Source organism: Pezoporus wallicus, unplaced genomic scaffold, assembly GCF_028554395.1.
Source record: "Pezoporus wallicus isolate ANWC-B61680 ecotype Strahan unplaced genomic scaffold, APGP_CSIRO_Pwel_v1 contig_11133, whole genome shotgun sequence".
Taxonomy (NCBI): domain Eukaryota; kingdom Metazoa; phylum Chordata; class Aves; order Psittaciformes; family Psittacidae; genus Pezoporus; species Pezoporus wallicus.
Window position 1 is genome coordinate 40,570 of NW_026636583.1, and position 27,025 is coordinate 67,594.

At 49.2% G+C, this 27,025-nt stretch overlaps 3 protein-coding genes across 12 annotated transcripts in view; 2 read left to right on the top strand and 1 right to left on the bottom strand.

Annotated features, from left to right (window-relative positions):
• The window catches only part of NDRG3 (NDRG family member 3), a 46,706-nt gene extending 38,952 nt beyond the window's left edge, over positions 1 to 7,754 (top strand). For 2 of the 4 annotated variants that reach the window (XM_057400814.1, XM_057400815.1), the window contains 10 exons: positions 179 to 265; positions 806 to 862; positions 1,857 to 1,960; positions 2,340 to 2,405; positions 2,936 to 2,987; positions 3,905 to 3,952; positions 4,618 to 4,653; positions 4,745 to 4,796; positions 6,613 to 6,651; positions 7,143 to 7,754. In XM_057400814.1, coding sequence (XP_057256797.1) covers positions 179 to 265; positions 806 to 862; positions 1,857 to 1,960; positions 2,340 to 2,405; positions 2,936 to 2,987; positions 3,905 to 3,952; positions 4,618 to 4,653; positions 4,745 to 4,796; positions 6,613 to 6,651; positions 7,143 to 7,321 — 720 coding nt within the window. In that variant the 3' untranslated portion in view covers positions 7,322 to 7,754. The remainder of the gene's footprint in view (positions 1 to 178; positions 266 to 805; positions 863 to 1,856; positions 1,961 to 2,339; positions 2,406 to 2,935; positions 2,988 to 3,904; positions 3,953 to 4,617; positions 4,654 to 4,744; positions 4,797 to 6,612; positions 6,652 to 7,142) is intronic. The other 2 variants (XM_057400817.1, XM_057400818.1) reach the window with 1 other exon arrangement.
• Positions 7,755 to 8,331: 577 nt separating this feature from the next.
• On the top strand, positions 8,332 to 13,608 carry SLA2 (Src like adaptor 2). Its single transcript, XM_057400819.1, has 9 exons — positions 8,332 to 8,567; positions 8,684 to 8,915; positions 11,544 to 11,667; positions 11,771 to 11,864; positions 11,985 to 12,071; positions 12,287 to 12,390; positions 12,981 to 13,130; positions 13,255 to 13,381; positions 13,464 to 13,608. The coding sequence occupies exons 3-9, from the start codon at positions 11,580 to 11,582 to the stop codon at positions 13,606 to 13,608; spliced, it is 795 nt and encodes a 264-aa protein (XP_057256802.1). The 5' UTR covers positions 8,332 to 8,567; positions 8,684 to 8,915; positions 11,544 to 11,579.
• Positions 13,609 to 15,982: 2,374 nt separating this feature from the next.
• The window catches only part of PHF20 (PHD finger protein 20), a 48,381-nt gene continuing 37,338 nt past the window's right edge, over positions 15,983 to 27,025 (bottom strand). For all 7 annotated transcript variants that reach the window (XM_057400827.1, XM_057400826.1, XM_057400824.1 and 4 more), the window contains 6 exons: positions 26,723 to 26,892; positions 23,547 to 23,646; positions 21,827 to 22,022; positions 20,573 to 20,972; positions 19,531 to 19,714; positions 15,983 to 18,727 (listed from right to left, as the gene is read on the bottom strand). In XM_057400827.1, the coding sequence (XP_057256810.1) occupies positions 18,585 to 18,727; positions 19,531 to 19,714; positions 20,573 to 20,972; positions 21,827 to 22,022; positions 23,547 to 23,646; positions 26,723 to 26,892 (1,193 nt within the window). In that variant the 3' untranslated portion in view covers positions 15,983 to 18,584. The remainder of the gene's footprint in view (positions 18,728 to 19,530; positions 19,715 to 20,572; positions 20,973 to 21,826; positions 22,023 to 23,546; positions 23,647 to 26,722; positions 26,893 to 27,025) is intronic.

The following is a 27,025-nucleotide window of genomic DNA, read 5'->3' on the forward strand; positions in this document are numbered from 1 at the left end:
GCTAGCTGTGGACCAGGCTCTGAAAAGACCACTGGCTGCCCAGCACAGGAGGAGCTCCCCATTCAGCCTTCATTTAACTGTCTTTCTTTTGCAAGAAGCTTTCTAGCTGCTGTGCCTGCCGTTGACCCATATGTGAGCTGAATGACCTTCTGAGTGTGCCTGTGCTCTCTCCCCTCAGCTCAGCCACCCAGACCTGGTGGAGGGACTCATTCTTATTAATGTTGATCCATGTGCAAAGGGCTGGATTGACTGGGCAGCATCCAAGGTGAGATTCTTCTTCCCCTGCACGTGTATCCCCTCCACAATGCTTAATGAAGAGTGTGTAGAGTAAGCAGAAAAAGGACAAAGTACAGGAATATGTTGGTTTCCAGCAAAAACTGTACAATCTCATTTCTGTCCCTGCTGCATTCCCAGTCTGGGTGTAGTACGGCCTCCACTGTAGGAGCAGGGGTGGGTGTGAATGAGAAATCCTGGTGTAAAGTGCTTGGAGATGTGTGGCTGTTGGGCGCTTGGCTCTTCTCTGGTTTAGTACTCATGCTTGCAGGCTTTGTTTGGCTGGGGTTGAATGGATCTCTTAATTATTCTGTTATTCTGGCCACTTGCAGTTATTCAGGGTTCCAAGTTTCTGTAGAGCTTGTGTGGGCACAGGCTCCTTTGGAGTCTTGCACACCCATCCCGTTTGCTTCTTGTATTGCTTGAATTATTTCTTTGTTGTTTTCCTTCCTCTGAGGAGCTGCTTTGAAATTTGTAATGAAACTGCATTTTCCAGTTACTGTCCCTCCTTCTCATTCATGGTCACTTTCAGTTTTCAGGCTGGACAACCAACATAGTGGATATTGTCTTGGCGCATCATTTTGGCCATGTAAGTACCCAGCAGGTGTTAATGTTGCCTGTACAACTGTATATGGGGCTATAACTTCTCTATGTACCTGCTCTGAAATAGCTATTTGGTCCACCAAATAAGGGTTGCCACAGATAGTACTGTCCTCTGTGTGTGTTAAACTTGCATCAGGGCTTTGCCCACTGCAGGTGAATGCACATCGCCACGCTTGGCCTGAGTGTTCCCAGACATGTTAAGGAAGTAGTATCCCACATGCTAGTGCTAGAACCGCAGAAACAAGTAGGAGCCAGTTCTCTGAACCCAGCATGGAAGCGTTTGGGCTGTGGGTAGAGCACAGATCAGCTGGGAGTTGACAGAGGGGTATTGTATGTGTCCAGACGTTGAACTGCTGCATTCCGCTCTTCAGTTTCAGCAAAGGCAAACCAGCCCCTCCTAAAAACTTTGGATACAGAAATGCCTTCTGTTTGGGATTTGCTGGCTTCCAACCAGCAAGCTTATTGGGCAGCTGAAAGGGCCTGTGCATCATGCACACGATATATGACATGCAGCAGATCAGTCCCTGACCTGAAGCCCTCCTGCATCAACACACATCAGTGCTAGAAGGAGTCACGTAGCTTACTCCTGCTTAGAGCACATCCTGTTCTCTTCCTGCTTTCAGGCCCTTCATTATATGTAATGCTTCCTTGCATTCCGTTTTCTCTGTCTCTCTCTAGCTGTCACTGGAATGCAGTTTCTTCATAGAACTGTATGTTGGGATTAAATTTTCCTTCAGTCCCAGTCTTGGGGCCTACCTGTAGTCGTATACTAAAGTATGGCATGTAACAGTCATGTCACAGAAACTCTTCATGTCCCCTAGGTACTAATGCAGTCTGGAGTTGCTGCCCTCATGTTATTGTCCACAGGGGAATGATGTGCATGGAGGCAGTTTAATGCTTCAGAATTTTTATGAGTATCATTTCTTTACTTGTGAAAAAGGTGACGTTCCCTGCCTTCAAATTCTTCTGCCTTTGTACAGGAGGAACTGCAGGCAAATCTAGATTTGATCCAGACATACAGGCTTCATATTGCACAGGACATTAACCAAGATAACCTTCAGCTGTTCCTCACCTCGTACAACAGGTACGGTTACTTTTTTGCTTGCTAGATCGCTCCCATAGCTGCCCTGCTTCTGTATGATTCTGTTGGATACTATGTCATACGAGCCTTTGTCCTAAGCTTAGTGTTCAGCCATTATCCTGAGCCAAGCTCAGCCCTCATGCCTCTATGACCCTTTCATATACCTCAGCAGATCATCTCTCTAGGCACACAGTAAGCTTGCCATGAGAGCGTGGATCCTGTTTTCTGGCAGTGATTGCTGGGGCCCCTGCTCATGGTCAGACACAGGGAGTGATAACCTGTTGCCTGGGTGCTGGAGCCAGCACTCCTGGTTGGATTTTGTATGCTCCCACAACAACCAGGTTCCTCTGCTGCATTGATGGTGAATTGTTCTGTCTTTCAGTCGTAGAGACCTGGAAATTGAGAGACCAGTTCTTGGCATGAATGAAAATACTGCAAAAACACTCAAGTAAGTTGCTGTGAGTCAGCCTGTTTCAGGTACTTACTGTGCAGTCCCCTCAGCAGAAAAGCTGTTGCTGCTTCTCAGTAAGAACCCCTCAAGGCTAGGCGCAGTAAAGACTGTCCAAGCTCTTTCATTAAGAATACACTTTGGTTCTGCAGAAGGCGGAGTCAGAGGAGTAAGTGTATCCACCAGCAGTTGCTGTATTTGCTGAGCTGTTAGTTTGGTTGTTTTGCATGGAAAATTAGGGAGGCAGGTTTTTGTTTGGCACCACTGACTGCTGCTTTCCCCCACCTTGCTGAAGAAATCACATGTGTGCAACAGAACTGGCAGTTGGTGTGCATGGAGAGGGCAGTGGGGGTGTATGTGCAAGCCCTGGAGGATGTTTTGGTGCAATAAAATGCCACAGTGTGGTGTCAGACAGGGACTCTGCTGAGCATTGTTAAACTTTCATGAGGCTGGTAGTTCACAGAGTTCAAACTTCTCAGCAATGCCTTTGGAGCACTGGGAGTAACGTTCCTGTTTTGGTTTTTGACCAGGTGCCCCGCCTTGCTAGTGGTTGGTGACAGCTCACCTGCTGTGGACGCAGTGGTATGTACACATGAACTCTTTCCTCTCATGTCATGAGCCCTAAAAAATCACTGGGAAAACCTGCCTCACCCAGCAGTGCTTTCAGCATGCCCAGAACTAGGCACAGAAAGTGACTTCATGTCTCAGGCTCTTTTCTAGTCCTCCAGCTGTTGAGATGTGTCAGTTATTAGTGGGAGTCCTTGTGCCCTAGCATCTTGCTCAACAAATGATGGAGAGAACACCTTTCAGGAATCCCTGAGCTCTACCAGGCTGCTGCCTAGAGTTCAGTTCAAGTCACAAATTACTGTTCTACTGCTGTTGTACTGAGGCTACCTGGGGTTTAAAAATAAGCAGTGTGACTGCAGTTCCTGTGGTGGGGAGTCTGCAAAAGCACTGCTTCGTAGGGAAGGCAGCATTTAGAGGCATCTCCTTCCTGTTGTTCTCTGTAGGCATCTATAACCCACTTCCCTCCCAGCACAGTTATAAATGGGACATGGAACAGTGCAGTGTGGTTGTGGTGAATGTTGCTCCTCCCCTTCAGCTGGTGATCGTGGGGAGACCAGGGGGTTGTGACCAAAAGCAGTTGTCTTAAGGAACTGTGGAAGAATGTAATCTCCTTAAAGCAGTAGCTTGGACCCAGGAGCTGTGCATGGAGAACTGCTGCAGGGCTTTTTCTGGTCATGGCCTGTTGCCTTTTCATCAGTCTGGTGTGGAAGTCTGAGACATTCTGCAAGTTTTGACTTTGCTACCATACTACCCCTGAGGATTCTCACCACTTCCCAGCCATGGCAGGGGAAGTTCTCGGTCCTTCCTGGCTCCAGAGGACCTCTCACTGCTGAAGACAGCCACTGCTTCTGGTTCAGCTGCCCCACATGTTACATCTGACTCCTTGAGTTTTCTATGTGATGTCATGTCCTTCCTTTCTCCTTTTATTTTAGGTTGAATGCAATTCACGTCTTGACCCAACCAAAACTACCTTTCTGAAGGTGAGTGCTGCTCCAGAATCCATTCCAGCTCCACAAAGACAGTACTTTTGCTGGGCCAGTTCCACTTAGGTTTTTGCCTTCCATACATTTGGCTTTAAGAAGCTTGTGGACAGTCATTCAGGGCTGTGTTTATCCTGTATGGAGCCAGACTTGGGAGAGTTTGTCAGGGTGTCCCTGAATCCCTGTTTTATGACCGCTTCTCTGTTATCTCCAGCCAGCAGGGAAGACCTGCTGAGAGATAGCAGAAGTGCCCTGGCTGCTCTCTGCCAGCAGCAGCGTCACTTCTAGCATTATTCCAGTCCTTCCCATCCTCACCTGTGGCTCTGCAGTGTGCCAGACCACTGCTGTATGGAAGTGCAAAGTGACAGGTTTGGGAAGAGTGGCAGGAGCTGGGATGGTCAAGGGTTACTCCTGGACCTAGAGTACAGCCTGAGATCACTTGGTAATGTGGCCTCCAAGGTGCTGGGTTCCTTCAGCAACAGGCTCTCAGGAGGTGCATCATTGGGCCCTGTTTTAGCCTTGGAGACCAAATGACACAAGTGTGGCTCATGTGGCAGTGCAGCCTCATGCCGTCGCCCTGGTGAGGTGGGCAGTGCTGGGTGGGTCTGGAGTTGTGCTTCTGGGGTGGGAAGGACAGTTCAACCTCCCTTTGTTTCCTGTTGCAGATGGCTGACTGCGGGGGCCTGCCCCAGGTGGTTCAGGTGAGAAACACCTCTTGGCTCTCCCTCAGCATCTGGGCTGACAGAGCCCCTTGCTCTACTCACACTAAAGCTGCACTTTCTGTTTCCACAGCCTGGCAAGCTGACTGAAGCCTTCAAGTACTTTGTGCAGGGAATGGGCTACAGTAAGTGGCAAACACAATTTTCTGGTTTGGAGCAGGGCTGTTGTGAAGGGAACTCAGCCTTCCTGGTCCATCTGAGCCCATTGGCATCTGTGTTCCCACCCATCAGTTAGTGTGGTTGCCAGGAGATCCATCCACAGTGGAAAATCAACTAGGGTGCCAACAAGCCTTAGCAAACTAATGTTATCCCTGACGTGTTTAATCCACACTGCAGCTGGAGTGGTGACTTCTTTTTAGTTTCTGCTGTTGGTAAAACCTCGTGAGTCTGTCTTTGTGCCAGTCCAGAAAAGCCTGATCCCAAGAACAATAAATCTCCTGAAATCTGTGCATACCTTCTCAGGAAGGGAGGAGCTGGCAGCACAGCCTCACAGCTGTGATAGGTACATGAGAGTCCTTCCCTTTCTTCTCAAACATGCCTATTTCTTTCAGACTCCCACAAGGGGTAAATGGTATCTCAGAGTGAAACCCTCCAGTGGCAGAACAGAGCTGAGTGACTTCTGAGACACCCGGGAGCCCAGAGGGAGCTGTGCTTTGATTCATTGCATGCCCTGCTCTATGGCTTCCTCCTAGTGCTTGGTGGCAAAAGATGTCTCCTGAGTGTGTCAGACTGACAGCAGCTCAGCTCCACTGCTCTTGGTACTCCAGACACTGGAGACTTCAGGAGAAGGGCTTCTCAGTGCACTAAAGCACCTCTGTCTCCTCTGCAGGCCCCTTGGCACAGCTCTGCCTTGCCTGCCAGGGGTCAGGTCTAGGAGTTCCCTTCTGCAGATGCTGAACCTTCAAAAGCTGGAGGTATGAGAGGGGTTGGTTTGTGTGGCTCATTTCCACTAAGGATGGCCACTAGGCAGCTGTGACACTCCCCATGGTCTCCACATGGCCAGGTGTTCTTTGCCAGCTTGTGGGTGTCAGGGCTCAGCAGAAGCTGTCCTTTTCCTTAGAGCTGCGTGTAGCTGACATGAATGTAGTAGGACAATCATATTCTCCAAGGCTGGCCAGGAGGGCCTGGTCCTGCAGAGGAGGGTACCATGTGGGAAAGCTCCCTCAGCCTCACTGAGAGAGCATTTCAATGCTCCTGTGTTCATGGTGTTAGTAAAGTCAATAAGTGCTGTCAGTGGAGCAAGGACTTCAGCAGCGCTTCGGGATTGAGATCTCTTGGAAGTAGGATGTGCAGCACTGGGTAATTTTGTGCTTCCAGAATTAGTAGCTAGTCCCAAGATGTTTTTTCCCAGTTTTGGTGGGCAAGACTGTGTTGCCACTCCTGAGCTTAGCCCCCTCTCTCAAGAGAGAGAAGCAAATTGGAAACTTGCCGTTTCTAGAAATGCACAAGTCAGTTCCTCAACAGCTACTCTTGTGTCTTCTGCACGTTGGCTGAAACAGTTGCCTGGGCTGACACTGAGGGTGGAAGGTGACACTTTGCAGGAGGCTTTTAGCAGAAACCTGTTGCTGTCAGGAAAGACATGAATTTCTGTTCCGTATCTGGAGTTACAGAGTACACCCCAGCTTCCCCACCGTAGGAAAATGATGTCTCTGTTGAACAGTTGTGGTGTGTGCAGCAGGGAGGTCACCAGGTGCATGGCAGTTTTCAGCTAAAGGCATTGAAGAGATCTGGCCCTGATGGATTTGGAGTCACTTGGCATCTCCCCGAGATGCTCATTAGCTGCTATCTCCACAGGTACTGGGAGCTTTCAGTGCAGTGTTAGCTGGGAGTGGAAGGGAAGGTAGCTGGGGGTCCCAGGAGCATTGCAGCTGCTAGTCACACACCACAACTAATTGGCTCTTTCCTGTATTCATCCCTTCCCTTGTCTCATGTTGTTTCCAGTCCCTTATGTGCAGCTCAGCCACCTAAGCACTGAGTCAGGTACCTTCAACTGCGCATCGCCTCGGCCCAAGTCTGTGTACTGAGTTGAATGATTCTTCGGGTGCATTGCTGTGTCTCGGCATGTCCTGCTGCGGGCTGGGCTGGTCGTTGTGCAGTGTGTGTGCTGCTGTTTCACCTTTCATTTGTATTTTGTTGATTGTTGCATGACCTCAGCTCTGTGGTTTCCTAGAGTGACGAGACTGACTTTCAAAAGGTCATCTGTACAACAGCTGCCTTGGTCTGCACAGACACTCGCCATGACTGCACTTGCAAATGATCAGTTACACTTTAGGCACTTGCTCACCTTGGACCTTTTGAAATTGGGCCTTAAGTATGTTGCTTTAGACGTTAATTTTGGCAGTGAAGAGCGAGTTTTCTTCCTGAGGGTATAGTTCTTTTCGTGCTTGCCCAGTGGCACATATCTGAGTGACTGTCACACTGCTCTACAAACTTCCTCCTTTTCTAAGTCCTGCGCTTGTTCTCTCTTGCAGTGCCAGCAGCCAGCATGACCAGGCTGATACGCTCCCGTACCCACTCCTCCTCTAGCCTGGGCTCTGGCGATAGCATCCGCAGCCGGTCTCACGCTAGCAACCATGGTGAAGACAGTGCTGGAACTCCAGAAGGAATTGACCTCCAGGAGGCACCTCAAACCATGGAAGTATCCTGTTAGGCAGGAGCCCCTCTTCTGGATTCAGACAACTCCACTCTCCCCCACTGAACCCACTCAGAATCTAGCATTTCACCAACATGGCATTAACTGTTCTAACTTGTGCATGCCCATCTGAGCTGCCACCTCCTTGGTAGTCTGTACTTGGCATTACTTTGGTCCTTTCTGTATGCCTTTGGCATCAGAGCCTCTTTAAAACTCATTCACATTCCGCAGTCTTAGTAAGTCCCGTTACTGTACATGCTGGTCCCATCTCCTGTCTGTGCTGTGTATCAATCCAGATGACAGCCGTTGTCTCCCCTGTTCATTTAAATATAATTTCTGTGGCTTTGTGAGGTTTAGAATTGCTTTCTAGTTGTGCTTCTGCTAAAGGACCCTTGTGGTGCAGTTGATACGGCATCTGTGGGACATGGGAAAGCAAGGCCATGATGATGTGGAGCTCCAGGCACTGGAGCAGGTGAACCTCTTTGGCAGAGCTGTGCCTGGAGTGTAGAACCCATCAGAGGTCTTTGTGTTCCCAGGACTCTCGGCGTGCCAGGCAGCCATGGGGAAAACAAAGGTCAGAAATACTGTCTTGGTCTCATCTCTGTGTGTGTGTTAGGAAGGAGCAGAGTTGATTTCTCACCTGAGCCTCCTGAAAGGGCAAAGCAATTAACAAGTAAACTTACACTAACCGAGGTGCACTATTAACCAAGTACAAGGGATTACACTGCAGCAGCCCTGGCTCCAGACCACCTCTGCTGGCCCCCTAGGGTCAGATGCAGTTAACACCTATTCTGCTATTCTGCCCTGGCATCTTCAACATCAAGTAGGTTGTGAAAGGGGCAGCAGTGCCCCATGCCAGATCCAGGAATCTCCTGCACTGCCAGCTCTGCTTCCCACCGCTGCCAGCCCAGGCAGGGTGTCTGCACAGGGTGTTAGCTGAGATTCAGGAAATACCTGTGGATGTCAATGACCAGCAGGCACACATTTGCGTGAGCCAGGTCAGAAGAATGAGCAGGGAGCACCTCTGTCCTGCTGGAATTCACAATTCTGCTGCCTTTTTACATCTGGCTGGGTCATAAGGAGCGGGAGGCAAATGCCTGCTGCGTGCCAGGGTCTTGCTGTTAATGGGAGAAAAGGGAAGAGTGGTCAGGCTACTACAGGGCTCAATAGATGAGCAAAACACCCTTTCTTAACTGTTGAGCAGGCCTGACTCGCTGGGAGCCAGCTCCTCCGAGGGTCACGCTCACGTTCTGCTCCATTTCAGGTAGGGAATGGAACTGGGAGGCTCTGCCTGAGGGGGACTTTGTACCAGTTATTAAATAAAGCTATAACTGAGTTTCATTGTTACCCGGTGTGCTCGTGGTGTTTCTCCTGGCACAGCCTGAGGCCGCTGGTGTGAGAGGCAAACTCGTGCCCATGGAAGAGGCAGCGCTTGGAGAGGTGGCCCTGCAGGAGTGGGCCCTGGAGAGCTGCCCTCTGCAGAAATGCAAGAAGAAACTTCCAGCTTCGACAAAGTGGAGGCAAAACAGGCCAAGGATTGCCTCCAGACAGAGGGGAACACAAGCAGCTGCCTTCCCTGACGAAGAGAGCTCTGCAGCGGCGGGTGTCACAGGTAGGACACAAAGTGAAGCTGTCAGCCCTGTGCCAGGGCAGTTGTGACACGAGGAGGCTGAGGGCCACGAGCTCTGTTTGCACATCATCCCCCTGTGCCCCAGCCAGCTGTGGGCGCTGCAGGCGGTCGTTAACACAACCGGTTCTTCAGCTTCTGCTCTGGAGAGCCAGGTTTTGCTCTGGGGTTTCAGGTTTGTCAGCGCAGCTGTCACAGAGAGCCAGCAGGGACTGGCAGGGGCCAGCTGCTGCTCAAGGGTTAGTCGAGGTCTTGCTGTTGTGCCCATAGGGTGCAGTGCTACAGCCTTGTGCTTTGGTTTGGGGAAGACCTTCAGGAAGGTCATTGCAGGCAGTGAGACAAAGGGGGTTTGTGAATAGCAAAGTGAATGGGGAGAAATGAGGCAGTTGTGTTAATGAGCAATAACAAGTGAAGTGATGAAGTGATTAAATGAACAGAAATACAAGAAGAGACTACCAGAGGGACCAGGCCACCAGATACCACATGAAGTTCATTGCTGCTGGATGCAAAGCAACATGCACAGGAGGGAAGCTGCTGGTGGTGCAGTGCTGTGATCTAATGCCAGCTGACTCCACTGAGAAACGATTCTTCCTCGAGTTCCCTTATGACAATACAGCAACAGACCAAATGAAAGGGAAATGCAGTATTAAAATGGCAATGAGATGAGGTAGAGGAAATTAAATGACTGCAGGGGTTGGTGCAAGCTCGACGAGTGCTGTTTGTGATGTGGAACAGGAGAGCTTGGAGCTGCAGGCTGCCCGTGGACAAGGAAGCCAGGAGAGTAAATAGATGAGATTTTGGGCAGTTTGGAAGGGAGGTGATTAAGAAGAGAGTTTTGTTGCCATGGTGGTTCACAGGCATAAGCAAGGCAAGATTTGTCATGGGCTTTGTTGTATGTTTTATTACCCCAAGGATAACTGGAGAAGTAAATTTGTTTTCACATAAGTAACTGCTTTTCCTGTTAAAACTACAAAAATCAAAGCTAAATACAAGCTGACAAATGCATTTAGTAAAGGACAAAAGGTGTCTCTGGGTGGCATGAGCAATGCCAGCCAAATCCAGGAGCAGAGCTTGAGCTCAGGACAGGCTTCCCTGGGGTGGGATCCCAGCCCACATTGGTGCTAGGGCTTCCACACTTCAGGGCAGCACTGAGGTCCCTGTAAGATCACAGAGGGCTTCCTCGACCTCTTCTGGCTGGCATTTGGATGCCCAGAGAGGTGCTCAGCACTTTCCAGCTCTCCCATACTCTTAGGACCACATTTCCAACTGCTCAGATCCTTGGGATGAGCTCCTCCAACACCCCAAGAGCCTTTGCATCAGCAGCAGCGTGCATCCCTGTCTCCAGCAGCATGGGGCACATCGCGCTGAGCTCGGCTCTGCTGCAGGTTTCTCTGGGGTCACTGATGGAAAATCACCTCTCACAGCCACGGGCTGAGGTTTCTGCCTCCGGCTGCGGCACCTCTTGTGCTGGAGGGAGCTGTTTGTTACCAGGAAAGCCACAGGCCTTGCAAGGAGGCAGCTTCACACCACTGGCCCCAGCTCCTGCCCTGGGCCACGCTGCACACCCATACCTGGACGTGCTCCTTGGTACAAGGTGATGGAGTCAAACTCCTTGGTGTCAGATGATGCTGCAAGGAGGAACTTGGTTGTGAGAGCAACCACTGCTGTGTCCAGGAGGCACCTTCAGACCCTTGTCCAGCCTCAACCTCTGAGTCCTAGAGTCTGCTCCTGCTCTCACGTGCCGCCCATCCCTCCCTTTTACCCACCCCAGAGCCCATGCGGTGACCTCGGTGCCTTGAGTGCCCTCGGGGAGCTTTCCGTGCGCCGCAGTCCCCAAGGGGCACCAGCAGCTGAGCAGTGTGAGTGAAGAAGAGAAAGCCCCGCTCTGTGTGTGTGTGTGCACGTAACAGGAAGCAGCAGCAGCCGCCGCAGCCTCTGTTCCAGCTCCTTGCACCCCTCACACCGCAGCACTGCTGGGAGCACCCAGCCCTAGAGCAGAGGGACCAGGGCAGAACAAGGGGATCCCACAAGGGCAGGGGCTGCCCTGCACAAGGGGGATCCACTGTGCAAGAGGGACCCTGCAATTGCAACCAGGGAGCCTGAGGACCCACCACGCAGAGAGAGCTGAGCCCAGCCCTGACAGCTCCTGCAGGATGGTGACAGCGAGAGCCAGGTAAGTGGGGCTCACCCCAACCGAGGGCAGCAGCAGGTCTGGGGTCTCAGCCAGTGGAGGGTTTGGGTCACACAGAGCTTCGGCTGCCCCTCTCCATGGCCAAGGAACCAAGAGTGGCAGAGCTGTGTTCCCCATAGCCCCTGAGCTCCCATGGGAGCTGGTACAGGGAGCCCCACACCCTGCTGACACCGGGCAGAGTGGTGACAGCACATAGAGGGTGGGCATGGTCAGGGACGGGGATGTAGATGCCCCATCCTGGGCAGGCTCCTGCTGTCCCCACCAGTCCTCATAGCACTTGATGGGTCCCCCTAGCAGCTGCCCACCAGGCTCAGCCCAGCCCAAAGCCCTGCCCCGGGGCACGGGGTTGGTGCCTGCAGCCCATGAGCATCCCTACACGGCCGCACCGCGGTCCAGCCTGGGGCTTCTCTTTCCCCCCCCAGCCGGCAGCAGCCGAGGGCCGGGGGCTGAGCCACGGGATGGGGAGCGGGCCCAGCCGGGAGAGGCCGCTCAGCATCACCGCAGCGGCCCCCGACACCGCGCAGCCCCCGCTGCCCGCACAGGCAGGTGAGTGCCCGCAGCTGCGGCACCCCCATGTGCCCCTTCCTCCCCCCTCTGCGGGGACCTGGTGCCACCGGCGGAGCTCTGAGCCCCGTCACCGTCCCCACAGCCCCCGATGGCGTCCAGGCCCTGGCTCTCTGCGACTTCCCCTCCGGCCCCGGGGCCATCCTGAGGATGGGGGAGCAGCTCCGCGTCCTCTCCGAGTAAGTCCCTGATCCCAGTGAGTGCTCCCAGCCAGGCACCGGGCCCTGGTGGTGCCACCGTGCTGGGGTCCCCTCCCTGCAGCCTCAGCCCCTCAGGATGGCTCAACCCCTTCCCTGCAGGGATGGGGACTGGTGGCTGGTGGCATCGGAGGTGTCCGGTAAGGAATGCCACATCCCCAGCAGCTGCGTGGCCAGGATCAGGCACAGGTAAGGGCGGGCACTAAGGGTCGTGGCCCCATTGCAGAGAGCCGGGCCACAGCCCTGAGCCCAAACCCCGGCCGCTGCCCCCGTTTCTGTCCCTGTGCCACGGGGCAGCGCTGGGGCTCGGGGGGTGTCCCCAGGACCCGCTCTGCTGTGCCCCGAGCTGTCCCCTCCGGGCCTGGGGCGCCGGGAGAGGCTGTGCCAGCGTCGCTGCCCTGCAGGTGGCTGTACGAGGGCATCAGCAGGCAGAAGGCGGAGGAGCTGTTGCTCCGGCCGGGCAACCGCAGCGGGTCCTTCCTCATACGGGAGAGCCAGACCAGGCGAGGTGAGACCCGCGGCCCCGGGCCCTGTCCCCGCTCCCTGCCGTCCCCCCTGGGGCCGATCCCCCTCCATCCCATCGCTCACTCCCGTGCTGCAGTTTCCCGGTGCTGCTGCTCCCTGCCTTGTGCTGAGCCTCTGCCGCGGGGCCTCAGAAGCCAAAACCACCGGGAGGCTTCCTGCGGCCTCTGCTGAGCTGAGGGGTGGAAAGGCTCAGCCCCTGCAGTGACACAGGGCCCCATCGCAATGGGGTGCTGAGGGAACCCCACAGGACATCCCAATGGGTGGCACGAGGCCGAGGCACCAGCTCGGTGCTGTGCGGCCTCACAGCGGGGGCCATGGGGCTGGGGACAGCCAGCAGCGAAGACCCTGGCCATGGAACTCCAGCTCCTGATGCTGAGGGTGTGCGGAACATGGCGGGCCCAAGGTCATCCCACGTCCTGGCACTCCCGCAGCCCATCGCGGAGGTGCTCATGGCACGGGGCTGGCACAGGGGTGCTCACACCCATGGGGTGCTGCTGCCCCCCCCCCGGGGGGCAATGACCCCCAATGCAGGGGGTCCCTGCTTCATCCCAGCCTCGTGCCCCGGCCCCGCAGGCTGCTTCTCGCTGTCGGTGCGGCGCTGCGAGCGGGGCTGCTGGGCCGCCGTGACCCATTACCGCATCCACCGCCTGGACAACGGCTGGCTCTACATCGCGCCCCGCCTCACCTTCCCCAGCCTGCACGGCCTCGTGGAGCACTACTCCGGTACGGCCCCGGCGCCCGGCTCCGTGCGTGCCCCGCAGGGAGGGAGGGGGCGGCCGGTGCCCCACTTGCACTGGGGTGCAGATGGGGGGGGGGGTGACCCTGTGACAGCAGCGGCTCCCTGCAGAGTTCGGGGAGGGGCTGTGCTGCGCCCTTGGCGAGCCCTGCTCCACTGCCGGGGCGAGGGCGGCTCCTGCTGCCGCCGTGCCCGCTGCCGTGAGGAAGCCGGCATTCACCTGGGACAAGGTGGACAGGTAGGGACGGGGAGGGGGGGGCTGCCCCGCGCCCCGACAGCACCCGGGCTCTGTGGGCTGCCCAGTGACCGCCCTCCCACAGCTCCCTCCTGTTGGACACCGCGGGCCCCCCCGAGGACTCCCCCGTGAGCCTGGGCCTGCGCGAATCCCTCAGCTCCTACCTGCGGCTGACGGGGGAGGCCATCCCCGAGGAGGGCGCTGAGGGGAAGGGGCCCAAGGGCTGCTGAGGGCAGGGCCCGCCCGGCCACAGCCCCATGGCTTCGGCCATGGCTGCTCGTCGGTGCTGCGGGAGATGGGAGCCGCGGCAGGGGAGAGCTGAGGCCAAGGTGGGGACCGACAGGTACCGATGCCGGAGGAAGGGGCTGCCCAAAGGCCTGCGCTCCGCACAGCCGGGCGCTTTGGGACGTGAAGTCTGAGCGGCCCCAGTCTCTCCCCCCATGGCGCTGGGTGAAGCGGAGGCTGGACACAAGCCGCTTCACAGAGGCCACGTCCGCACTCCCACAGCAGCAGGGAAATAGGATGCAAATGGCCCAAAGCCTGGCCCGGGGTGGGAACGCACCCCTCGAGGTCATGCACGAACTGATGTGGGGTGAGGTGGCTGCAGGACAGGGCCTGTGAGGGAACCCTCCTGCTCTCCCCCAGCCCTAAACTCACCCCTGTGCCTATGGGACCGGCCACAGCAGCAGCTGATCTCTGACCCTGGTACCGCGCGGATTGCACTGGGCTCAAGGGCCATGAACCAGGATCCTGCTGGAAACGCAGCAACCCCCATTTATCACCTCTTCATTAAAGGGCATCTCGTTCACACGGAGGGGGTGTGAGTAAATCGTGAACTGCAGCTGCAGCCACGGGGCTGGTTTCACCCTCCATGCCCTGGGGGGGGGTTTGCTTCTGCTGCCAGCTCCCCACACGGGGGGAGCCACCGCTCAGGTCACCGAGGACAAATGAGCCCTGGAGCCTGGAAACGTTTAACGGCACAAGTGCTGTTCTAGGAGCAACGGGAAACGGGTCCGTGCAGGACGAGGTGACCCGAACAGGCACAATGCAAATCCTTGTGTGCGGCACCACCGGGCTAGAGGGGACCTAAACCAGCAGGCTCAGAGCACCACCAAGCCTCAGCCTTTGCATCCCTCACAGCATGGCCTGGGGAAGCGCCCAGCGTTGCTGTTCATGCCATCCCCTCCTTCCTTTCCCTGCACTGGTGCCTCAGGACCCCCCTCCTCTGCAGGTTTCCTGCCCCGACATGCTCGGCTCTCCTCATTTTCATGTCTGACACACGGGCTCCTCCAGGCCCACCCTCGCTGTCTCGTTTCCCTGCACGCAGCAGCCCGGAGCCTCACCCACCTGTGCAGCCGTCGGGCTCAGTGCCCGCGTCTCAGCTGCACAGGGCACAGGTTGGGTTTGTCCCTCAGCCCTGACCTGGTTCCACAGCCACTTGAGCCGCTGCTGTCGCGGGGGTTTCCCTTCATTTTTGCCCTTATCCACCCCATTGTGTAAAAGATCAGCTCTTGGGCCTCCTTTCTTCTCCTCCAGCCTGGATCCATCCACAGCGGTGTAGAAGCATCCTTGGTGCTTCTGCATCAATGGTTCTGCCTCAGACTGGAGGGTGCTGCTGGGGGTGCCCAGCCCCATGTGGCACCATCCCCACTCCAGCCTCCCACCCTTGAACACAGCAGCCCATTACCATCATCAGCACAAAGCCTGAAGTCAAAGCAGATTTGAGGCTGTAGCCAGCACTGACCTCCTTGGAGAGCTTTATCCCCAGCTTCCTCTGCAGTGACAAGTAATGACATGCAGGTGTGCAACCCTGCCATACACAGCTGTGCTCTGCCACCTCACACCAAGCTGTTTGAGCATCCCTTCCACAAGATCAGCTACCAAGCATTTGCTGGGATCAGAGGGACTGCTGAAGGTGTTCACATCTCCCTATGGAAACGCCTTTCCACCTGAAAGGTGAACAGAAATGACATTTATCTGTCATTTCAGAAACAAATGAAGTGCCAGCCTTCACGGCTCAGTTTGCAATGTTCACCTGACAGCACTCATCCTGATTCACTGGGTCCCAGGAACTGCTCACAGATACTACACCTTTAGGCCTCCATACTCTTGGAATGAGTGTCCTGGCTTCACACTTGAGCCCTGGTACCAGACTCGCACACCCGCAGCTCCAGGTGTGAGAGCTGCGCTGTTCTGGCTCCTACCTGCAACACTTGGTTGTTGTGAAGTGAGTCCTCTCTGACTGAGCTCAGCTACGAGAGCTGCTGCTCTCACTGACACTGAGTGCTCAGTGCAGCCCTCAGGCTGCTCACTGAAACGGGCACACAAATCAGGTCAGGTTTTATACACCCAGGGTAACGTATTACATGTGTTAGGATTTGGGAATAAAATGTACAAGCTCTTCACTTAAAACAATATCCAACATCTCAGTTTACCTACTGAGAATATCTGAGATGTGGAAAACAATCATTCCCATACTTTAGGAACAGTTAGGATCTCCATTCCTGTCGAACTACAGTATTTACATTTCAATGCTATGTGAAAAACAGTCCAAACCCGATTTTATTGGCTCATCATTAATTGAAAGAAAGACTTCACTAAGACTTAACCAACAAAAACCTATTTATTTATTCCAAACACCAAGATACAGAAGTTTTCAAGTTTTGCAAATATTGCTCCAAAGCAAAGTTCTATGTACAGCGCCCTCGGTTCTAATAGTGCATAAACAAAGACAAATATATTCATGTATCCACAGTGCAATGTTTGCTCATTTCATCAAGGCTCCACGTTGCATTCACTTACCAGTGATTTAAATAAAAAGTGACCTGCCAGACCAAACCGTGGGTCCACACTAAGAAACACCAATGTGGAAACTTGCAAGAACAGGGACAAAAATGAATCCAGGCAGAGCACAATAAAGCATCTTTCCTGAACATGAGGAAAGCTATTCTACTTTAAATAAATAGTTTCAGTCTTTAGCTACAAGGGCTCCCCCAGCTCTACCCACCAAGTCTCCAGTATTTGCCAGTTGATACCCCCATCAGAACCACCTCTTCTTCCAAATCTTAGGTCCTGCCCTGAGCAAAAAGAAACTGGCAAAGTAAAAGCCTACAATGGACACACAAAAAGCGATGGCTTGGGAAGGAGAAGTTCTGCTCTGGAGTGAAAAGTCTGCTCAGGGACTGAACTGCTTTCGTGCCCTCTAAGCACAGCTGATGTGTTAACACCACAGCTACGCTCTGCGAGATGCCCGGTGGGAGTGCTTGCTTTCATTTCAACCAGGGAACACCCCCCTGGCCCATCTCACCTGAAAACACCCCAAAACCTTCACAGTGTCTGGTGTGCTCCTTCTGATGCTGTCCTGGTTGTCCTGTTACTGCCGCCTGTTCTAGAGCTACACAGTACACACGAATCCAGGTATCATTCACAGGAAGGAGACAAGGTGTAAGCACTGGGCTCATCTTCGGGGAGCAAAGTGATACTTAAATATCAGGTAAGCTTTATTTCAATTGTGTTACAGAAAAATAACTATTTTTCTGCTGTACATGTGTTGTATTCACTATAGACCAACTAGGACTACAAAACCGTGACACAAATTATCCCCTCAAATGAATCTTGGCACAAAAGCCTCAGTTACTACCTAGAGCAGCCTAATTATTTTGATTTCTAAAGGAAATAAAATACTCACTGGGTAGATACCCTTATCTCCTACAATAATAGTGGATATTTCACGTTTACATTATTTGCTGTATACAAACATTACAGATTCATGTCCAAAATTAGTAATTCCTACAGTTATGGGCCTTTCAATTACAACTGTGTTTGAGCTTTCCCCTTTGGTGGTACCACCACACACAAGATCAAGGTAACAAATCCAGCTCTTTAAGGACACCCTCTCTCTGCAGAAACAGCTTTCCCACACTCCACACTGAACTTCTCAGCAACATTTGGGAAGGGAAACTAAAGTCACAGCCGGTATTTATGGAGCTATGATCTGCAGCTGAAAGACTTAACATTTCCAATACTTACAACACACCACCGTTTCATAGGGATAACGCGACCGGACCAGAAGCAGCATTTTCACCTTGCTCTCACAAAGGAACACAAACCAGAAAATTCAAACTTAAGGTATAAAAAGGGACTTGGTGAACATACACTGTGTAAGGTAATAACCCACTCACTGCCTGCGAGGCCAGTACCTCATGCATAGATCTCGAGGCTTTATTTACACAATATAAAACTGATTCCCAAAACCACACATTCAGAGTAGAGTCTTTACAATGGACACGTTCAGAGGACTGAAAAGAAGTCGACATTTCAAAACAGAACCGGAATGGCAATTATTAACACATGGCTAGAAAATGACACAACATCCACCACAGACCTTGCGAAGTCTGGGACGCCGAGCGCGTCTATCCGGGGCGGCATTTCCCACTGCCACAACCAGGGTGTCCCACTGCACTGCTTCAGGAGGCACAGCGTGGCCATGTTTAAGAGCTCAAGAATGCACATCCACACAACGTTAACGGGTGTCTCCCCAGTACCAACTCATGTGATAGTGACAGGATAAATATGGAAAACAATCATTTATTCTGAAAGTGAGTGCAATCCACCTGTGACCTTCTGCTACATTATTTAACGTAATAGAAGTGGGGGTTAGGCCACTGTTACCTGCAAACCTCCACGTAACACGTGACAGTTAAGAGCTGGACATTCATACCTACTAAGTCTGAAAACTGTTATAACATTTCCTAATGATTAAATACTGTGTGCTATTATGCATAAACCAGAAGGAATAAAACATGACACAAGTCACTTAAACTATGCAAAGTTATTTACAACCTCTGTCAACTAAACATTTTTGGCTCTTAGAACTCTGTTCTTCAGTGGCACAATTTTTAGTCAATTTAAGGATGAAAAAGTCTACCGTTTAACTGAGCAACTTGTAAAGGAGTGAGAATTTAAGTGTAATTTACCAACACCCAACCTCTGAAGACAACAGCACGACCTCTTCGGTATCGTTACAATGGCCAAATACACCCGAAATAACCTTTTAGCTGTTCTTTGAACAGCGCTTCTTCACAAATCCCTGAAGTCAATCTGCATCTCATGCAACCAGCATGCTCATTTCATTTAAATATACAGAGCTGTTCACATCAGATGCTCCAACTTCGCACTCAGTAACAGTCTCCAACATCTTCTAGTCTCATGTTGAGCAGCAGAGTGCAATCTGTTGCACTTTGCCTAGGTCCGTTATAAGCTGCTTTATGCAACGTTTGAGCTGAGGGAGTCGAGCCAGTGGTTCTGGTGGTTCCAGCTCGCCTGTGTAATCCAGCCAGCTCTCCAAAACTGCAAAGAAAACCAGAAGTGTCACTACTGCAGTGCTCAGTGAACAGGTCACCTGAAGTCACAAACCAGGAATTCATTACATCTTCTGTGAAGAGCAGTGGGCAATAGTTTTACCATGTGGTATTTCAGAAACCCCAGCTCCTCATGCCAACCTTTGATACATGACAAACAATTCAGAGGGGGGTTCTGATGTTCCTAGGAAAAAGCAGGGAAGGAAAACTCATGACTAGATAGTGTGAAATCTGGTGCTAAACCTCCTCTGATGCATATCAGTTCCACCGCAAGGACACTGCGGGACAGGAAGCTTATACCATGAGATTACCTTTGAGATCAGCATTAGATGCAATTGAAGATCCTAAAAGGACAGGACTATTCTAATGAAAGAACTTTGCTATCAATAGACTATAATGGGCAAAGACAGAAAGAACTGGGTAACAGAAAACGAGGATGAAATCCAAAGGCACAAAAAGAACTGACTACCACACAAAGAAAATGAATTCCTGATCGAAAGCTTCTCAGTGGGAAACAAGAACCAGCAATACAACTGACCAGAAGTCAACTCAGGCCACACTGTACCAGAACCTTTTTCTGTGCAGTTCTGCTCAGTTTTAATTTGATCTTTCTTTTGAAATCCACACCACCACCCCCATACCAGTCCTGGCTGTTTGCTCTCAGTAAATGCAGTAATCGGACAAAGCAACGCTCACCTTTTTGTAGGGCTGCAGAAGTAAAACTCAGGTTAACATGTTCTGAATGAGTCATTCATCACAAGTTCGTTTTTGAAACAGGAAAGTGTCACCTACCATCTAGCTCCTTCTCAATGAAATCCATCCTGTGGATGACTTCATCTTGCAGAGATTCCACGTGAGCTAAAAGATTCAGCTGCCACTGCAGCTGCGAGTTCACAACTCCTTCTTTGTCTTTTTCCAGCAATTTCGTTTCAATTGCTTCCTCTGGAGAGCCTTTCTTAGAGACAGACTCTCTTACCTAGCAGGAACACACACATTAATGTTTGTTACTGTGAAACACAAGTGGGAAACCAGCCTGTCTGGGTCCTTACAGTTACTCAAGCTAATTGCTCAACTGATCTTAGCCTAATGGGAGTACAGAGACACAGAGAAGAGATCATACATGAACGTTAAGGCAGTTTGGGCAAATACAGACATATTTTTACATGTATTTTGCCAAGATCTATTCTTTGCACTTCACAGGCATCCGATTTTCAAGAGAAAACATAAATCCATGTAGCTAGCTCCCTGCCAAAGTCCAGCCCTTCACCTGTGCATCCTTGGGAACACTGAAGCCATTTGTAACATGACAGTAATCAAGTAAAGAGCAAATGACTTCGCAGTCAGAAGGGATTTTTCCTGAAGGAATATAATCTCAATTCTACTACAGCTTTCAGCGAAGCATCTAGAAAAAAAACCATCACCACCCCTTATAAAACTTGACTACACTGTCACAGTGTTGATTCTACCCCCCTACTTTTGTCATCATTCTGCTGAAACACAACAAATGCTCCTAGAAGACTGAAGAACTGAAATACACATCTTTCTGGGAAACACACTGCAATCCCAACTGATTTGATAGAGAAGTGAAAAAAAACCAAACATTTCACCTTACACATGCATGAAATAAAAGCTAAACAACCTTTTCATCTAAAGAAGGGAGGCTGGTATTTCCCAGAGGCTTTCATTTTAATTTGTATTGGCAACTTACATTTAACAGCATAGAAAAAAGTTGAACACAAATAAATAAACTAAATACTGCTAAGAAGTGTTGAGGTCTTCACTTTGCCAGGCAAACACATCTTTAACGCAGAGACGGTTACTTTAATACAAATACCTTAGAGTAATTGTGTTTGGATTCATTCTCCATCTTGCATATTTCTCGGTCCAGATTCCAGCCAAACCTCTCTGACAGGGCATCGTCCCCGTTTTCCCGTATTCTATTTACTCCATCATCCATGGCTGAACCTCTTGTTTCCACAACCAGCCTCTGCTCTATCGCAGGGTAATAGGCTCGAGGCTTCTGGTAACAGTGTTCACTTGTAATGTACGATTCCTCCACAGAAGGAATGGTTGAGGGTTTCTCAACTGTCCCATTCCAAGTTCTATAACTTGCCGTCTCCTCTTTGCAACAGTTTTCCTCAATGTGAATGATGTGTTTTGTATGAATCTTCTCATCCACCGTGATGTGCTTCCACGGATGGCACCAAAGCTTCAGGTCAGGATGCTCTTTATTTCTGTTCAAACATAAAGAAAGTAAACCACCCGAATTTAAACGTCAAAGTGACGACACAAACTATCCTTTCCACAGAGGAAAGAGAAGTGTTTCAAGTACTGCCAGTGACCCTACTGCATCACTGCAGGTTAAATGGAAGGGGGAAAGTGCTTAAGTACATTGGAAGCACTAAAAGCTTTGCTTTCCAAACACCTCCTGCTGTGTAATTTATCAACTAGCATATTACAAATATGGAATTCAATCAGTTTAAAACTGCTGGATTTGTGTTAGAAATGTTTACAGTTGTCAGAACCCCAGGGTGAGTTTAAACAGGAAAAGATGCAGAAAACTCAATTTCTACAACCCTTGCAGAATACGTTATTTTTTCCATCTATATTTGTAGTAATCTTTGCATAGGAATGAACTGCTACACGTGGCTGAAGGTGCAACTGCTCTTCCATTAAAACATTATGCTGAACAAAAAGATTTGCTTTCTGCAGGAAAAGCTCTGATTTAGAATTACTGGAATGGAGAAGGCAAGCATTACAATAATGCTGTCATAGGTTATACACCCATCATTCTTGTTACTTACATCTATTTAGGTGCTTTAGGAGAAGCTGCTGCTACTAGTTTTCTCCCTCTTCCCTTCGTACTTTCCCAACCCTTCTATATACAAGTCAATTTACACCCTTCAACACACTTACATAGTTTTTAAGCAGCCAAGTCCTTTTCCCAGGTCACGTTAACAAGCCAAACTATGTTGTTATATACCCACAAAGAAGCACAAAAGTAAGTCCGAATTTCCAGTTATTTTTCTACTATTTGAAATCTGATTCACATCGAGAACATGCCAATTGATACTTAAACACTGCTTACTGTAATATGCTCATCTTCAGCTGCAGTCCATGCAGTACTTCTATCACTCTCTGTACATCGCCAAGAAGCTGGTGAGTGGCTACAATCTTCTTGGCATTCTGGTGGGAATAGTTTTCTTCCAAAAACGCTAAGCCATGCATGTGACCATTACTTAACCACTCCTTCTCATACCAGTACTTTAAGCTGGACCTCTGACCTAAAGCAACAGTAATGAGTGTGTTAAAATGAAGCATTCATTATGGTATGTTAACATTAATAGCAGCAATTCTGATTATCTCCAAGTCTTCCAACAGCTTATTTGTTATTACCAATGGTACCAATAAAGACCCTGAATAGCAGACAAAACCCTGAAGACATGAAAAACCTGTAAAGTGGGAAGTGAGATAACCTCAGTCAAAAATCTCTGCCCAACTATAAGAGCATTCAGATCCCAAATTCCATCAGGACAACCACAACAGGTAACTGCAGCTGATGCACAGGAAAAAAGTGTATTTTTAGCAGGTTATCAGTGTCTAGTAACCATGGTTATAACTAAGGCTACAGATTAAATAGAGCTCTCTACAGACAGAAAATGCAGCAAAAGGCAGTGAACATCCCTTCCCCACTGGCCTTGTTTTTAAGCATCATACATGCATTAGCACAGCCATTTACAAGTAAATTTTAAAGGAATCAATGATGAGGTTCTGATGGAGAACTTGCCTAAACTGGGCTATTAATAATGCAAATTCTACCTTAAGAGTTTGGAATATCAACAACAGCTGAAATGATGTTAAATGTGGTAAGTGCATCAGTATAAATAACTTAAAAAGCCAAACAAAATGATATTATTAGAAACAGTGGAGTTGAGATGCATGCTAATCTGCAAACACACAAACGTAAGCATAGCATGTATTCCTTGCTATTAGAATACAAGCTACACAAATCAATAAGTTAAGCTAGAGAAGAGTTAGTAGTTTTAAACACCCCCAAAAAACCAAAGCAGAGATGACAATGCAAATATGTACATAAATGGAAATTGTCTTAAAATGCCTTGTGATTAGGCACAAAGATCCCATTTTCTCATTATTAATGAACATGGACTGAAGCCCGGACCTCATCTGTTTCCATATTCAGCAAAGCTTTATAATTCATTGAGTAGGAAGCCAGAAAAGATGCCCACAACTGTAATTATACCTTGTGTTAGATGGACTAAGACATTTTAAAATCCATAATTAAGAGTAGAGAATGTGCTGCTTAATCAACTCTGACTGCATTACCCATTACCATTAAAAGTAATGCAGTCAGACAGGTAAGAGCTACTGCTGCTGAGAGCCTGGGAGCCTCTTGCTAACTTAAGGAACTCCTAAGCCTGGTCTTGCTGGAGGAAAGCTGCATTCACATCCCATAAGATGTGCCCACGGGGAGTTTTTGCTTAAGTTTCCTGAGTGCTTCTAAATTCATTTTCCATAGCCAGACAGTACAATCCTTATTAGTGGTATACATGTGACAGATGGTCACCACAGTTAAAACGTTCACTTCTATTCCTGTGCAGCTGCAATTCCACAATATTGACTCATGCAGAGTCACAGAAATTAAACTTTCTGTATCTATCACTCAACTTCTATTACCTGGAATGACAGGCGCAGCTAGGGGAGCAAGAAGTTTAATCTTTGCAATATGTAGATAAACTGATAAAGTTACTGCACATAAAAGAAAGCTCTGTAACCTGAAATGTCTGTACCTGGAGGATCTTGGCAAATATAGCAGGTATATTTCTCAGGTATATTATCTTCCAGTAAACCCATACAGACTCCATGCTGCCAGCACAGACACTCTTCACACTGTTTAAAGTCAAGAAGTGTACATCAACAGAAATGAAGCCTACAGGTGCTCAGCAAGATTACCTCAAGTAAAAGACACATCACCCCCACATTTTAAGACAAAAAGGTATATTAATACCCACCCCCTTTTCCAGCTACAAGCAAATACATTAAAGAATCAGACTACAGTAAAATTCAAACCCTTCCCACAGATTTTCACATGGATTCCTGGAGAATGACAACAATTACCAAGTAGAAGGAGAGATGCTGAAAAAATGTTCCCTTTGGAGATGAAAATCTTTCACACATAATCAGGACAGAAAACAGTATGCAATCAAGCTTGCTTAAGAAAATATATCAAGTATTCTGAATGAAAAAGTTTCCCCTTCAAACAGTAAATCACATTCCATTATAAAACTGAAGGGATATTTATGTCACACCAGACTAGCCAGTATTACCCTTTACTGACATCTGTATCTCTAACATCTTACCTATTTCAAAGGTACGTCTAACATCAAACCAAAATGCAGAAGCACTTGCACTAGCTTTAAAACTTCTGACATCCTTCCAAGTGTGGGCAATCATACTTGCCAGGACTGAACATAATTTAAATAGCACAGTTATGCTATTTAAAGATGCAATCATTGTACTTAAAGCCATACTGGTTTTAAGCAGGAAAAACTATCCACATGTTCTGTTTCAGTCACTTTCTCCCCTTTCACAAGGAGGCAAAACTTCAGCTGTAGCCTAAAGACTGCTGAAACATGGGGTGAATCTCCACTGAAGAACATCCAAGCCGATTCTGATTTAAACTGTGGTGTCATTCAGAATTACTGTTTTCATAAGCAGTTGAGACAACAGAGCACAACCTTTGCTTCTTGGAGCATAAGCCAAAAGCTTACTGCAAAAATCGTCAATATTGGCAAAGTCTTCAAAATGAGCTAAACCAAAGAGCAACTGCAGCAATCCCAGATGCTGCTCTTCACTGACCTACAGAGATGCCAACTTAGTCAACATCTGTGTTGAACACTACTGTGTTGAACACTACTTATGCCACTTTCAGTACTGCTGCTTTTATCTGCAGTCTTTCCTCAAGCTAGGAGGGACAGAAAGGGACCACCAGTTTTTGAACACATCACTGTATTAAATTAGTGGTCTACGTGTGGAGGAAATAGAAGTGCTGGGAACAGAGGATGTGTAAGGTCAGAGAGAAGAAGATTTCTGTAAGATGGGACTAACAATGTTTTGCCTTACAAAATGGGTAAACAGTCCTAAAGCAGTTAAGTTGCTTTAAAAACAGGCTGAGAGACCATCCACCTTTCACAAAGTGATCAGTAGGAGCCAGAAAAAGGTGTCCTTAAACAAAGGAAACAGTAAGAAAAATATGCTAAAGATAAGAACACTTGATACACACTTGCATCCTACCTTCCTGCCATATGGCAGAGAGACACTTTGGGATTTTCCAGGCAAATTTGCCCAGAACTCTAATGAAGCACCCCAACTGTTTTTATTTTACTCAACTGCTATTTAAATATCCATCCCATCAGGGCACGGGTCCTTCCTTTTATCTGCATGTCCCACTTCACAGCCTGGCTGGCCAGGCAACTGCTCTGGACACATGCTACATAGGTGCTACCCCCTGCCCAAGCAGTAATAGGGAGATTCAAAGCAAAGCCAATATAAAATTTGAAGAGGAAAACCATGCAGAGTTGTGCAGTAACATCTAAATTGACGTAAAAAGGAAATAACCAAACTCAATGGGCATTTATTTAAACACCTTTTCATCCTCCAGAACAAAAATATCCCAAGTTCATTCACATCCATCACCTCCGAGGATGCCAAATCCAGCCCCGGAATTCTCTAACAAGCCCATACGTTGAGCAAAATTACATATCTTTAGGAAGAGAGGACAAGTCTAAAAGCAAGTTCTTTAGTGAAGATGCTTCCAAATTCGAGTTTCCAAGTGTCAAATTAAAGTCTGAGTAGGAAACAGGGGAGAAATCTTACAAAGTTATGATAACTACACAGGATTCTCATGCTATAGTCAAAAGGGAAGTGTCAATCTCAGCACTACACCTTTGGAAAGCTGAAAATAGGCTCCCCTCATCATAATTCCGTGTTATCTTTGCATTAAAGCTCTATACTCAACTAGCTAACTCAGGCATTTCTACACCAACAACAGAAGAGATTGTTCAACACATTTCCCCCCAAAACCACAGCCTGACAGGAAGGTGTGGGGGGAGCACAGCATATGGCACCTTAAGCAAACTATATGCCCATCCTACACCCCCCTCTGCCCCTAGATATTGTTACCAGCTCCTTGATCCCCACTTCCTATTGCTTCAGTCTCCATAATGAATGCAGGTACTTACCATGCTGCTGATCTGCATCTCTTTGCCAGAGAGAATAACCTGCTCTCCTAGGCAATTCTTTTATAACACAGCCAAAGCGTTTAAAACTTTGCAATACACTCAAAAAAACCCCCAATCCCCAAACTAGATCAACCCAGAAAACCCATCTCAGAAGCAGCCCACGAAACCTTATGTGAAAGCTATCCATAGACTATGTCCTCAGCTAGCTGACAGCTCTCTGCATTCTGCAGTCACAAACTAGTGCTGAGCCTACTTCTGCCAGAAAATTATACTACAGCCTGTATCTGTGTTTTACATTGATCCATCTCCCCTGAGGGCAGCCACCTCCTTTATCCCCAACTGTCAGGCTCCTGTTCCTCCTCTGCACTCAGATGTTATTCAGCCACTGCCCATCACTGCACCCTTTCCTACTAATGCACAAGGTATCTTTTGCCCTGCATGTGTAGCAAAATGCAAATCCAGAAGCGAGTAGCCAACTGTCAATGACTTGTATAGAATTGGCCCTTTCCCCTTACTTTCCTTCAATTAAAAACCCACACTGTATTAAAAAGGAAAGGTCTCTACTTATCATTGCAGCTGCTCAAGCTGACAGGTTACCTTGGACAAAAAAATTCCTATTTCAGAGGACAGAAGGGGTTTATTTCATGTACAGACTGTACCTATGCGTGTTTCCTGACATCTTCTACTGCATTCACCAAAATGGGAATTCACCCCCCACGTCATACCTGAATCATGAAGTCATTTTCTTCTTTTACTTCACAAACACAGCGAACAATCTCAGAATCGCTTTCTTCAACTTCTTCATCAGGATTCGTGGTGACATCAACGTCCTGACTGCAGTCATCATCGCTCCACAGCAAGCTCTCCAGAGATGACTCACTCAGGGTGTCATCCTCTGTACCAAAAAAAGAAGTTAGGTAAAATCCCAAGTAATGACAAAACCCCCAAGCAAGTCTCACGATTTCACCCCGAGTATGCAGACAGACATTTCTAAAAGCACAAGTTCCCCATCTGATTTAAGGAACACT